The 13935-nt window shown below is 41.6% G+C and overlaps 1 protein-coding gene across 2 annotated transcripts in view; it reads right to left on the bottom strand.

The window, feature by feature from the left end:
• Usp48 (ubiquitin specific peptidase 48) overlaps positions 1–13935 on the bottom strand; it is a 64250-nt gene that overhangs the window by 15460 nt on the left and 34855 nt on the right. For both annotated transcript variants that reach the window (XM_090335614.1, XM_090335615.1), the window contains exons 15-22: positions 11151–11222; positions 8992–9116; positions 8721–8843; positions 8383–8444; positions 7787–7897; positions 6272–6402; positions 5684–5790; positions 3325–3429 (exon numbers count right to left, since the gene is read on the bottom strand). In XM_090335614.1, coding sequence (XP_090191740.1) covers positions 3325–3429; positions 5684–5790; positions 6272–6402; positions 7787–7897; positions 8383–8444; positions 8721–8843; positions 8992–9116; positions 11151–11222 — 836 coding nt within the window. The remainder of the gene's footprint in view (positions 1–3324; positions 3430–5683; positions 5791–6271; positions 6403–7786; positions 7898–8382; positions 8445–8720; positions 8844–8991; positions 9117–11150; positions 11223–13935) is intronic.

Below are 13935 nucleotides of genomic sequence, written 5' to 3'. Positions count from 1 at the left end.
AAAAGCAAAGCTTGAAATAACAAACTAAACACACATACGAAGTTTAACTTACCAAATTTAGGAGAGAATAAGGAATAAATTAGTGATAACAAACCAGAAAAGTCCGCGCACCCCCCCCCCCAAAAAAAGAGATTCTGGTTAGGCACCTGTGACTCATGTCTATAATTCTAGCTGCTCAGGAAGCTGAGCTCTGAGGATTTCAGTTCAGGTCCAGCCTGAGCATACAAATCCTTAGACTTTTTATGTCCAGATAGCCAGGAAAAAAGATAGAAATAGAGGTGTGGCTCAAGTATACAGTGCTTGTTATGATCCTAAAAAACAAAACAAAACAAAAAAGCAAAATGCCTTAAGGTCAAGGGTGTTGGGGATGATGATGATAAGATTCTTGATTATCTATCTATTTGATAATCAGGTTATATTAAAAATAACTAGCTGGGTGGGAAGGCTCATGCTTGTAATCCTAGCTACTCAGGAGGCTGAGATCTGAGACTGGCAGTGCCAAAGCACTAAGGAACATTAAAGAATGTGAGACTCTTATCTCCAATTAAGCACTAGAAAAACGGGAAGTGTGGCTATGGCTCAAGAGTTCAAGCCCCAGGATCCACCAAAAAAAAAAAAAAAAAAAAAAAAGGCAGTCATGTAATTCCTCAGATGGGTTTTATAAATAGGTACAGAAGCTAGGATTACTCAAGCGGTAGAGCACCTGCCCAGGAAACACAAGGATCCAAGTTCAAACCCCAGTGTGAAGGAGGGAGAGAAAAGGGGAAGGGAGGGAGCAGAGAGAACCAGTAGAGATCCCATTGTAGGTTGACAGGGTAAAATTCAAATCTAGCAGAAGCACTTTAACAAGAGTGGCTGCCCACTGACCCAAAACATAACAGTGTGAGTCTTGTTCCTTCCTGAGCGACTGCAGGTTAGGAGACGACAAGCAGTCATGGGGGGAAATGTTGCATGCCCCTTGAACCTGCTGGACAGCTTCAAGTAACATTTACCTGGGGCTGACTGGCTTTCTTACTTTTTTTTGGCCAGTCCTGGAACTTAAACTCAGGGTCTGGACATTGTCCTTGAGCACTTTTTGTTAAGGACAGTGCTCAGCCACTGGCGCCACAGCACCACTTCCAGCTTTTACTGTGTATGTGGTACTAAGGAATCGAACCCAGGTTGTTGTGGATGCTAGGTGAGCACTCTTACCAGTAGGCCACATTACCAGCCCCTTGGGGCTTTCTTAACCATGTGAGAATGAAGCAACAGCATTAGTGTGTACTGTCAGGCCAACAAGCCCAGGTAACTCTGCTCTGTAACACAGCAGATGGCCCTACTTACACTGCCATGATTCATGGAGGCTAACCTAATTTGACTAGCCTATGTTGCTAAGACAAAACTTGAGTAGAAACTTCCAGAGTTGAAAATATCCATAGAATATGCTAAGAATATGGTGGTCGGCTTTCTTTTCTTTTTGCCAGTTCTGAGGCTTGAACTCAGGGCCCTGAGCACTTTCTAGGGCTTTCTCAGGGCTAGTGCTCTACCACTTGAGCCACAGCACCACTTCTGGTTTTTTCTATATATGTGGTACCAAGAAATAGAACCCTGGTCTTTGTACATGCTAGGCAAGTACTCTAATCCTAGGCCAAACTCTCAGTCCCAGTGGTCAACTTTCTGGCAAGCTGAAACTAATCTACACCACATATCAATGAATATATTCCTATCTTTCAGTTCTGAAGTCAATTATGTCAGAGGATGAGTGGGGAAAAAACCTTAACAGTAACAAAAAAAGAGTCAATCTTGTCTTTCTTTTCTCCTTTTTTTATTCATCAGTCTTATTATGTAGCCCGGGCTGGCTTAGAGCCTGAAATCCTCCTGCCTCTGTATCCCAAGTGCAGGGATTATAGGCATATGTCACCACACTTAACTAGAAAAGTCTGTCTTTAATGCAAAAATTTGATTCCAATAGAAAATAAAAGCAATCCATCAGTTGATCTGATCATTTCAAGAACACCTCAGACGTTATTCTACATATGGTCAGTCCATATTGAGTAAGACTAAAGGCTAGCTTGCAGTCCTAGCTACTCAAGAGGCTAAGATCTTAAAATGGAGCAGAAAACGCCATGAGACCTCAAGCTACAATTAACCAGTCAAAAGTCCAATTTTGTATGTAAAGTGCCAGCCAAAAAGCAAAACAAAACCCCAGAAGCAAAATGCCCTGAATTCAAGTCCCAGTATTGGGTGGTGATGAGATTCTTGATAATCAAGCTATATTAAGAGATAACAACTAGGGCCGGGAGTTTGGCCTAGTGGTTGAGTGCTTGCCTAGCATGCATGAAGACCCAGGTTCGATTCCTCGGTACCACATACATAGAAAAAAGCCAGAAGTGGTGCTGAGGCTCAAGTGGTAGAGCTCTAGCCTTGAGAAAGTCCAAGGACAGTGCTCAGGCCCTGAACTCAAGCCCAGGACTGGCAAAAAAAAAAAAAACAATAATAATAAATTAAAAAAAAAAAAGATAACTAAACAAATTTTCCTTACCCCTCCTCAGACATAATTGTCTTCAGAACAGGAAGATAGAATAGAATATATTTGTGGATATTTTAAATAATTTTTCATACTTAAGATTCCATAATTAAAAAATATATATCCAGAAAGCTAAGTGCTGGCTGCTTATACTTGCAATCCTAGCTACTCAGGAGGATGAGAGGATCACAGTTCAAAGCCAGCCTGGGCAGGAGAGTTTGTCAGACTCTTCATTAATCAGCAAAAAACTGGAAGCAGCACTGTGGCTCAGAGTGGTAGAGCATTAGCTTTGAGCAAAAAAGCTCAGGACAATGCCCTGAGTTCAAGCCCCATAACTGACCCCCCTACCCCCCCAAAAGAAGACCAAGATACAGATTTTAATGTGCTTTTCTAACTAAAATGTTGATTATATTTCATTCTTAACAATGAGAAATTTCTTGAAGAAATATGGGATACAGCTTTTTAGGAGAAAAGTAGGATTGCTATAGGAAACCACTAAACTAAGCAAAGAGAAAGGCAGCAACAAGCAAGGGGGGAGGCCTAGTGGTAGAGTACTTGCCTAGCATGCACAACGCCTTGGGTTCAATTCCTGAGTACATACACAGAAAAGGCTGGAAATGGTATTATGGCTCAAATGGTAGAGTGCTAGCCTTGAGAAAGCTAAAGGACAGTGCCCAAGCCTTGAGTTCAAGCCCCAGGATAGGTGAGGGGAACAAGAGAGGAGACTGAGATCCAGTACCCCACACAGTATAGAAAGTTGCCTGGGGCCTGTAACAACAGAACTGAAATGTATGACAAGAAGCAGATTTGACACATACTTGATTAAAATCTGGGTCTTTTTCTCCATCTGGTTTGGTTTCTTCCTTGTCCTCCTCTGTTTCAGAACTACTCACATTCAACTCAGGAGCTGAATCCTTCATCACCTGAATGCACCAGGACCACAAAGAGAAAAAAAGTTGAGTCAAGACCTGATGTGCAGGCCATGGGTAGTGTAGGACTGTGATGCTACCACAGACTCTGAGTGGCTCAGGAATCCTGGGTTACTTTACTTTTGCAGCCCGGGGATTTATTCTTCTATTTAATGTGCTCCTTTATGAACATAAGAGGTCTCTGCAGAGCACAAGTTAGTATTGGGCCTGTACAATGATCTTACTTTGCCTAAGTTCACAGGTGCTCTACATTTTGCCAAATTTTTGATAAAACCTTTTCAATCCTTGAGGTGATTTAAATGAAGGATAAAAGAAATGCTCCTTTAATTTAAATTTTTTTTTTCCAGTTCTTGGGCTTAATCTCAGGGCCTGGGTGCAGTATCTAAGCTTCTTTTGCTCAAGGCTAACACTCTACCATTTGAGCCACCATAGCACGCCTGGCTTTTTCTGAGTGGTTTATTGGAGATAAAAGAGTCTCGTGGACATTCCTGCCTGAAATGGCTTTGGACCACTGGCCTCCAATCTCAGCCTCCTGAGTAGCTAGTATTACAAGTTTCAGCCACCAGTCCCTGGCCCAGGCACCATTTTATACCAGAGTACATACACAAGCATGCAAGGTATAAAATATTTGTGGATCCAGGTGTTGGAGGCTCAAACCTGTAATCCTAGCCACTCAAGAGGCTGACGTCTGAGGATTAAAGAGCAAAGATAACCTAGGTAACAAAGTCCTTGAGACACTTATCTCTATTAAATAGCCCTAACGTGAAGGTATGGCTCAAGTGGTAGATCCTGAGATTTAAAAAACAAAAATGTGGGCTGGGAGCATGGTCTAGTGGTAGAGCACTTGCCTAACATGCACCAAGCCCTGGGGGTTCGCTTCCTCAGTAGCACACACACAGGAAAAGTTGAAGTGGTGCTGTGGCTCAAGTGGTAGAGCACTAGCCTTGAGAAAGCCCAAGAAAGGCCATCAAGACCAACAGATAGTGCCTAGTTCTAGTTCAAACCCTAAGACTGTTACCAAAAAAAAAAAAAAGGTGATGGGTATTCTACGGGGGGGGAAAGTTGGGAGTATTTATAGTCATTAACCTCATTTTCTCAGAGTTTAACACCAAGTCCCCAGTGTACATTTCTAAGCTACTCTTCTTGAAACAGTGTGGTAAGAAGCATCAAAGAAATGTCACACTTGACTTCCCAAGCCCTGAAATCTATTTCAGAGCCACCCCTACATATAATTTCTAGAACAAAATCTGCCTATTCCACCCACCCTTGCAGATCAACACACAAGGCTCTGTACTGGTCCTTCTCAGTCACCAATTCTAAACATAAGGAGGAGAACATAGGACACTATGGCAGCCACTAGCCATGTGTAGTCAATCACAAATCAATGTTCATTCTCTAATCAAGCCAGTTCATTTCTCATGCCCCCCAGCACTGGTGTGGATGCAATGATTTTTTTTGGGGGGGTGGGGGGCTCTATTAGGTTGTATTAGGCTTAGTTGTTTGTCATTAACTCATCTGACAACCTTCAACCCCAGGCCAAATCCCTGATGGGATGCTCAGGATGCTCTGCCGGTCTGCCCTGCTACACTGGAGCCTCTACTTTGGTTAGCCTCTTATCTGCCTTCTCAGACATCCTGCCACACACATCTTCTGTGGGAAATCATCTTAAGGGATTCTTAAGTTTTGACCTTTCCCATACAGCTTCTTCATCATTGTATCCACAGCACTAAAACCATTCCTGGACCACAGACATTCAGAAATATGTATCAAATAAAATTAGCAACAGCCAAGCAACAGTGGCTCGTGCTTGTAATCTTATCTACTTAGGAGGCCAAAATCTGAGGACTATAGTTCAAAGCCAACCCAGACAGAAAAGTCCCCATGGGACTCTTATCTCCAATTAACCACTCAAAACCAGAAGTAGAGCTGTGGCTCAAAGTGATAGAATACTAGCCTTGAGCACCAAGAGGTTTGGAGATAGCACCCCAGCCCTGAGTTTAAGACCCAAGACTGACCAAAAAATTGAAGTAAAAATTATATTATTAACAGACCAAATCCACACTCAGTCATAACTATTCATTTCACCTCTGTCCAGTATCAATTCTAATGTCAAATAGCAGTGTATGGGGGGGGGGGGCGTTGGTGATGGTTAGTAATTTGATTGTTGGCAATTCTCAATGAAAACACAACAGCCCATTTGAAGTGAACCTTGACCAATACTAGTCATGGCCACAAGAGGGAGCAGTACCTTTTTGTTGTCCACAACTTTGTGGACATAGATGGTGGCTTGAGTATACTCTCTCAGATCCCTCTGCTGCTGACAAAGCAGGCCTTCTCGGCATTCTGGACAGAGTTCTACAAAAATGGAGAGAGAAATGGCTGAGAAATCACAGTGAACGAACTCAGATCTGCCAAGCGCAATGGCTCATGGCTGTAATCCTAGCTACTCAAAAGGCCACTAGAAAACAGAAGTGGCGCTGAGGCTCCAGGGGTAGGGCGGTGGCCTTGAGCTGAAGAGCTCAGGGACAGCGCTCAGCCCCAGAGTTCAAGCCAAAAAAAAAAGAAGGAAAAAAAATGCCCTGAACATTTCTCACTTTTCACTAGAATTTATTAAATCATCAGTAATATCTTTTATTCATAGCTTCATCCTACATATGCAAATAATATAGTGAAAGTATGAATAGTAATACTATATGACAGATTCCATCCAAGAAGACTTGACCAACACATATCCTTCCATTTTAAGCAGAGAATACACTGTGAACAAATCCTCTTTGCTCCTTAAAAATGTCCACTTTAACTATAGAAACAAACCAATATCAAAAGGAAGACTTACTAGGCTCAGAAATATACTGTGTTTCTGAAGGGTTCACATCTCCCACTTCAATTCTTGTGATTTTAATTACATGATCCACAACAAAGAGCTTTTGTATCATTTGCCACTCGCTGGGCCATATGAGAGCTATACTGTGCAAAAAGAAAACACACATACACACAACATGCCTTAAGACACATGGAGATTAAGAGGGCTAATCTAACTATTAGCACCTCTAAATCAAATTGACACTACTAGTATTTAGTGAACAGAAAATGCAAGAGAAGGTCATCACCATCATTACCATCATGGGACTCTCTGAATCAACACGGCTAAATCCAGACACATCAGCACAAGAGGATAAAATATATGCGAGACATGAAAACGCACATGCATTACTGTGCATCCTGGTTTGCTGACCCAGTCTCACTATGCAGCTTCCAGGCTGGCCTGGAACTCACAATGTTCCTGCCTCTACCTCCTAAACATGTATTATTATTATCTTTAAGCATATTAAAACAGCATCTTGGTGGCTCACCCCTGTAATCCTAGCTACTCAGAAGGCCAAGATCTGAGGGTTGTGGTTTAAGATGAGCCTGGGCTCTTATATCTCCAAATTAAACACCAAAAAGCCAGAAGTGCAGCTGTGGCTTAAGTGGCCGTCATGGCCTTGAGCACAAAAGCTTACAGACAGAGCCCAGGCCTTGAGCTCAAGCCTCAGAATCAGCGCGCACACACACAATTAAAATAATAATTTTACAATAAAAAAGGCAACATTGGGCTGGAGTTTGGCATAGTGGTACAGTGCTTGCCTAGAATGCATGAAGATCTGGGTTTGATTCCTCAGTACCACATACTTAGAGAAAGCCAGAAGTGATGCTGAGGCTCAGGTGGTAGAGTTCTAGCCTTGAGAAAGTCTAAGGACAGTGCTCAGGCTCTGAGCTCAATCTCAGGACTCAGGGGGCAGGGAGGGAGTGGGAGGAGAAAGGAAAAAAAGCATATCCAGGACCAAAAAAAATTTTTAAAAATTATAAATAAATCCATAGGTGAATCCTTGAAGAGTGGTTTGTAGACCCAACCTTAGTTGATGACTTTTGCTCTGCCATGGTCCTACATTATATCTATTCTCTACTAAAAAAAGAAGAGGATCTTGCTAGGGCCCGTGGCTCATGTCAATAGCTATTCAGGAAACAGAGTTGGAGGGTGAAGGTTGAAAGGTACCATGGGAAAGAAAAGTCTGTGAGACTCCATCTCCAACTAACTAGAAAAAAGGGGGTGAGCCTAGCTAGTATAAAGGAGCTAGGAGGACGTAGGTCTCAGTAGCCTGGTGCCAGGTCTGGAGAAGCAGCCTGTCCTGTCTATTTTCCTCTTTTCAAGATCTAAGTGCTCATTCTAAAGGACATATAAAAGGCAAAAACCTGTAAATCAGTGAATGACTAATGACATTTTTGAAGAGATTATACTGGATGACAAATTTTCTAAACATACTTTAACTATCATTAGGAACAGACAATCACACGAAGAGAAGAAACTCACAGTTTAGAATCTTCTTTGGTCATGGAAGCAAATGTAAACATGAGTCCCCCGTGAGGACAGAGAAGGGCGCTATTTCCTACAGATGACACAGGACTACACCTCGCAGGCTTTCTATTCAAATGAAACAAAGAGGATAAACACCCCTGACTATTTCATGAAGAAAAAGATACGTAACACAGTGCTTTTAAGATTAGTGACAGGAGCCAGGTGCTCAAGCCTATAATGCTAGCTACTCAGGAGGCCGAGATCTGAGGATCTGCTAGCCAAGGCAAGAAAATCTGTGAGACTCTCATCTTCAATTAACCACCAGAAAACCGAAGTGGCGCTCTAGCTCAAAACAGCAGAATGCTAGCCTTGAGCAAAAGAGCTCAAGGACAGCACCCAGGCCCCGAGTTCAAGCCCCACAACTGACCCCCGCCCCCAGTCAGTTACATGTAAAGGAATGTTAGTAATTAAATGTGTTTTCAGGATTTACTTATAGAAAAGAAAGCTTCATGTATGCGCTAGGAAAAGTAACCAAGGAGGGTGATGTGAAAGGCACCCTGGGTGCTTTAAAAAGCATCAGTGAACCCAGAGAAAGGGAAGAAAATTTCTACCTCACAAATTTCCGCCATTCTTCTACAAAGAACTGTGATACAATATAGAGGACATCCGTGTCCTAGAATATAAAAAGCACAAAAAAAGAACACATTGATTCACCCCCTACTTAACACAGTCTTTATAGTACAAAGTGGTCTTCTTTGTTCAGGTTTTAAAACAAAATAAAAACTTCTCCCTGTCCCAAGAAACTGAGCTGGAATGAATTCCCCAGTTAGAGAATTAAACAAGCGAGGGTGAGAGCAGCTCTGCGCTGTCATGAAAGCATTTCACTGGGACTTTGGCAGCGATCTTCAAAAGCTCAGATCAAGTCTTCCCTTGGTGAGATGCACTGTACCTCTGGCCAGTTACTAAGACATGGTCTGTTTTTGTCTTGGAACAAATTGGGAAGAGAACTCTTTTGCTCATTTGCAATCATCTTATGTAAGGCTTCATTTTCTTCCCCTTCTCTTTCTAAAATCTGAAAGAGAAAGAATCAGTCAGTTGTCTCCTGCTGCCAGCACAAGGCGTGCCCTGCTCTACACCCCCACGCAAGTACCAGACTCACTCCCCGGGGAGGCTAATGGGGAGGTGGCATGCACTGCCTCTGTGTCAGTGGAGTTCAGTACCTTGCACTGGGAACAACATTCTTTGTAGCTTGGAAACTCAGGAGCCTTTGGGAAGTACTGCTGTAGTTTGCTCCAAGCCTCTTTAGAGACGAGCCTTCTTTCATTTTCAGATATGCATAACTCCCCTGGATTTAAAAAACAAAAACAGAAACAGAAGAGAAGCAGAAAGTCAGTATTTTCTAGTTCTTGAACTGGAAAAGTGTTTCCTAAGCATTCTCTTATCTTGTTTTCAAAAGTCTGTGGTCTGGGGCCGGGAGTTTGGCCCAGTGGTAGCGTGCTTGCCTAGCAAGCACGAAGCCCCGGGTTTGATTCCTCGGTACCACATACATAGAAAAAAAGCCAAAAATGGTGCTGAGGCTCAAGTGGTAGAGGTCTAGCCTTGAGAAAGTCCAAGGACAGTGCTCAGGCCCTGCGCTTAAGCCCAGGACTGGCCAAAAAAAAAAAAAAAAAAAAGTCTGTGGTTTGTTCAAGTATCAAATGAATTCATAGATACTTTCTAAAATATTCATTTCATTTTAATTCCACAGGAGCCAGTCATTAACTGCGATTTTATATACTCTCACAGAAGAAAAAAAAAAAACAAAAAAAACTAATGTAGGAGGCTAGACACACATTTTAAGTCTTCTCCCTAGCAATAATAAAATGGTGGCAACTTCCAAGTTCCCACACTCCAAGATACATTTCCCTGAAGGCTTTAGACATTTAATCGTTACTGGCATCATCTTGCAAGAAAAGGATGTTCTTAAGGTTATATAAACCTCAGGTTTTTTTCTACTTAAAAGGTTTCATTGTGGGCAGTCAATGTGGCTTAGTAGTAGAGCGCTTGAAGCCCTGGGTTCAATTCCTCAGTACCACATAAACAGAGAAAGCCAGAAGTGGCCCAGTGGCTCAAATGGTAGACTACTAGTCTTGAGCACAGAGAGGCTTAGGGACAGAGCCCAGGCCCTGAAATCAAGCCCCAGGATCCAGAAAGAGGAGGGAAAAAAAAAAGTTTTCTTGCATAGCTCAGCTCCTCTTGCCTTGTTCTACAGAGTAATGGGACCAAGTCATGAAACTGGATGCGGGAGAGGAGGGTTTACAAAACCTTTCTCCAGTCTCCAAGCTGGTCTTGAACTTGCCATGCTTTTGCCTCTCAAGTAGCCACGTGTGAGCCATGACACCAAAGAAGAGAATTTATTTTATTTTTCAATTTCTTTCTTTCGTTTTTTTTTATTAGGTAGTTACAACTCCCTAAGTCAGGTTAGGAATACAATGTTTCTTGAATAATTTCACCCTTTCTTTCTCTCAATTTTTCCCTCTCCCAATCCTACTCTCAGAAATAATTTTATTTATTTGTAAAAGAAAAAGGACTGAAGGCTGGCATGCACAAAGATCCAGGTTCAATTCCTCAGTACCACATAAACAGAAAAGGCCAGAAGTGGTGCTGTGGCTCAAAGTAGAGCTCTAGCCTTAAGAAAAGTCCAAGGACAGTGCTCAGGCCCTGAGTTCAAGCGCCAGGACTGGCGGGGGGAGGGGGAGAGATGGGGAAAGAAGAAAAAGGACTGAATTATACAACTTTAATATAATAATACATCCTTGGGCCAGGAGCATGGCCTAGTGGTAGAGTGCTGGCATAGCATGCATGAAGCCTTGGGTTCAATTCCTCAGTACCACATACACAGGAAAAGCTGGAAGTGGTCCTGTGGCTCAAATGGTAGAGTACTAGCTTTGAGGAAAGCCTAAGGACAGTGCTCAGGCCTTGATTCAAGCCCCTGGACTGGCAAAAAATTAATTAATTAATAATATATCCTTATAGTGAATACAATGCAGCCATAAAAATAATTTAAAGTTCAAAGATGAGCACCCAGTGGCTCATACCAATAATCCTACCTATTAGGATGCTGAGATCTGATGATCTTGGTTCTAATCTAGTCCGGGCAAGAAAGACCCTAACACCCTTATCTGTAATTAAACACCAACAAGCTCCAGTGGCAATGTGCTAGCCTTGAGGGGAAAAAAAGCATGCTCAGAGACAGTGTCTAGGTCCTGAGTTCAAGCCCCAAAATATCCAGTTCTGCCATAGCTGCCATTTTAAGCCCAGTCCCTAAATGACAGAACACTGTGAACAAAACACTTATGATATGCTAAGGTCTTAACAACATGCTTAAGTTCTAGCTTACCATGTGGACACAGAATGTCCTCATTAAAATTTAACTCGTCTTCCTCTTCTTTTCTTTCTTCCTTTGTTTCATCTAATCAAAAGGAAGATAGACAAAAATTGTTCTGAATATTGTGTTTCTAAAAGTTCAAACACCAGATATATACTACACCAACCTTAAGCAAAGAAAACATTCAAATTGTGAAAATTACATCTAAATGATTCCTAGAGAATTTTGCAAAGAAGTTTTGTATTATCTTCCCCTTTTAAGGCAAGAAAATTATCTCAATGACAGTTAACTTTTTAAAGGTTTAGGTTATGCAAGAAATGTGCCTGTTCTCAATTTGAAAAATTTACATATCCTGTTAATTCTAATCAAGGTATTCAGGTTGCTTGGTATAAATCAAGTTAGTCATCACCATGTCATGTCACTTTTACCTACCTACTCTTGTAGGGCTTAACAGAAAGCTCTAATGATATAAGCCCAAATGAAATAAAGATTTAACTGTCACTGCAAATATGCAGCTTTTGAATACTGGAAAGTCACCAAATAAAAAAATGTTAAGAACCAGATGCCAGGGATGGGAATGCGGCTTAGTAGTTGTCTAGTGCAGATGAAGCCCTGGTTCGATTCCTCAGTACCATATAAATAGAAAAAGCCCCAGGACCAGCACACACAAAAAATAATAAGTATCAGATTAGACTAAGAGTATAAGGTTAAATAGTTAATACACATTTTAAAAACATAACATACATACACAAAAAATACTTATTATTACATAAAAAACTTCAAGTGGGGGGAGTATAGTTCAATGAGGACTTTTCAATATGCACTAAGACCTAGGCACCCGTGCACACACACACACACATAATCACAACAAACAACAAAGCCCTAAAACAGAAATGAAGTAAGAAAGGACTTGTCAACATACATTTTATCTCCTCTGAGCCTCACACAAAAATGCAAGTAACAAGATAATGTTGTTTTATTTATTTATTTTTTGTCTTCTTTGTTCGATTATCTGTTTGGGGGGAATATATGAGAGTCCAGAAATGGAGGGACAAAGGTTGAACAAATGCAGCAGTGGTACTCAGACACTGTGTTGAATGGGAACTACATAACTTCATAGGCAAGGACAGGTGAGAAAAACTGGGAGAGTAAAAGGAGTGGTAAGTGTCCTGACTCATGAAACAGTAACCCCACTGTACATCAACTTAATAATAATAAAAAAAAACCAAAGCCAGGTACGGTAGTTCACACTTGTAATCCTACCTACTAAGGAAGCTGAGATCTGAGAATTGCAGTTCAAAGCCAGCCTGGGAACTATAGTCCATGAGGCTCTTGTCTTCAATTAACCATCAAAAAAATGAAAGTGGCGTTGTGGCTCAAGTGGTAGAACGATAACCTTGAACTGAAGAGCTCAGGGACAGTACCCAGGCTCAGTCAAGCCCCACAACCGACAAAAAATAAAAATTAAAAATACAAATAATGGCCGGGAGTTTGGCCTAGTGGTAGAGTGCTTGCCTAGCATGCACGAAGACCCAGGTTCGATTCCTCAGTACCACGTACATAGAAAAAAGCCGGAAGTGGTGCTGAGGCTCAAGTGGTAGAGTGCTAAGCCTTGACAGTGCTCAGGCCCTGAACCCAAGCCCAGGACTGGCAAAAAAAAAAAACACAAAAAACAAAACAAAACAAAAAAAATACAAGTAACTTTTCTACTATGAAAAGGAGTCGATATCAACACTAATTTGGATTTGGATATAAGGCTGCTAGGGCATTTTTATATTATGAGAGTGATAAAAACTGCTGTGGCGGACATGCTCTTCATACAGGTGAAAGCATGCAAAAACAAGCCTTCAGATGCCTCTGCAGGAAGCTCATCTGTGTCTGGCAGCAGGCATCATCAATTCATGTAACTGACCCAACAATTTCTAGGAATGTGTATCTCAGAAATAACCTGAAATTTACGCAAAGATACAGATATTCCTTCACACAGGATGTTCATGGCATCTGTGCCTTGAATGCTAACTGTGAAAAGGTAAAACAGCGAAAAGGTGAAATAATATCAATTAAAAATACATAAAAACAGTGAAAGGCAGCCAGGAAATAAAAAGAGCAGAGTGATGAAGAGCAATATACATCTGTCTACATAAGCTGCGTGATTAAAAGCTGCCATGTGCAGTGACTGTGCTCACAGGAGAGCACTGAAGTGTAGAACTTCTACCACTTGAGCTACAGTGCTACTTCCAGTTTTCTGGTAGTTTTGTGATGTCTCATGTACTTTCCTGCCCGGGCTGGCTTTGAACAGGAATCCTCAGATTTCAGCCTCCTCAGTAACTAGGACTGTAGACATGAACCACCAGTGCTGAGCTGGCTAAATTTAAATGTGTTTTTCCCTCAGTCGTAAGGCATTGATTATAAAATTAGATTTATAACAGAATTTCTGTACGTGCAAGTAGGGACTCAGTTAACTGAAGCTATTTCAGAAAAATCTGCAAGCTATTCAAACACTGCACTGTCTTCTTCATGTCAAGTGCTGGTGTGCACATTCGCTGAGCAAAGGCAGCAAGAGAGTCTGGTAGATAATCTAAGAGCACCATGTCCTGATCTTGCTCCAATGTACTGTATATCTGCAGCAGACTGATCTTCCTGAAAGCCTTAAACCTGGAGCAGAATTATTAATTTTTCACTTGATTCACTAGACAGAGCTTGAGCCCAAAGCATGCCTAATTATAACAGAATCTCACATGGGAGCTGCTAAATCTTTGTTGAATTTCAACAGCTGAAACTTTCAGGGCAGGAAAGT

The sequence above is a fragment of the Megascapheus bottae genome, chromosome 6, assembly GCF_031878675.1.
Source record: "Megascapheus bottae isolate mThoBot1 chromosome 6, mThoBot2.hap1, whole genome shotgun sequence".
NCBI classification, from domain to species: domain Eukaryota; kingdom Metazoa; phylum Chordata; class Mammalia; order Rodentia; family Geomyidae; genus Megascapheus; species Megascapheus bottae.
Note: the sequence above shows the minus strand (reverse complement) of the source record. Positions and strands in the feature narration are given on the sequence as shown.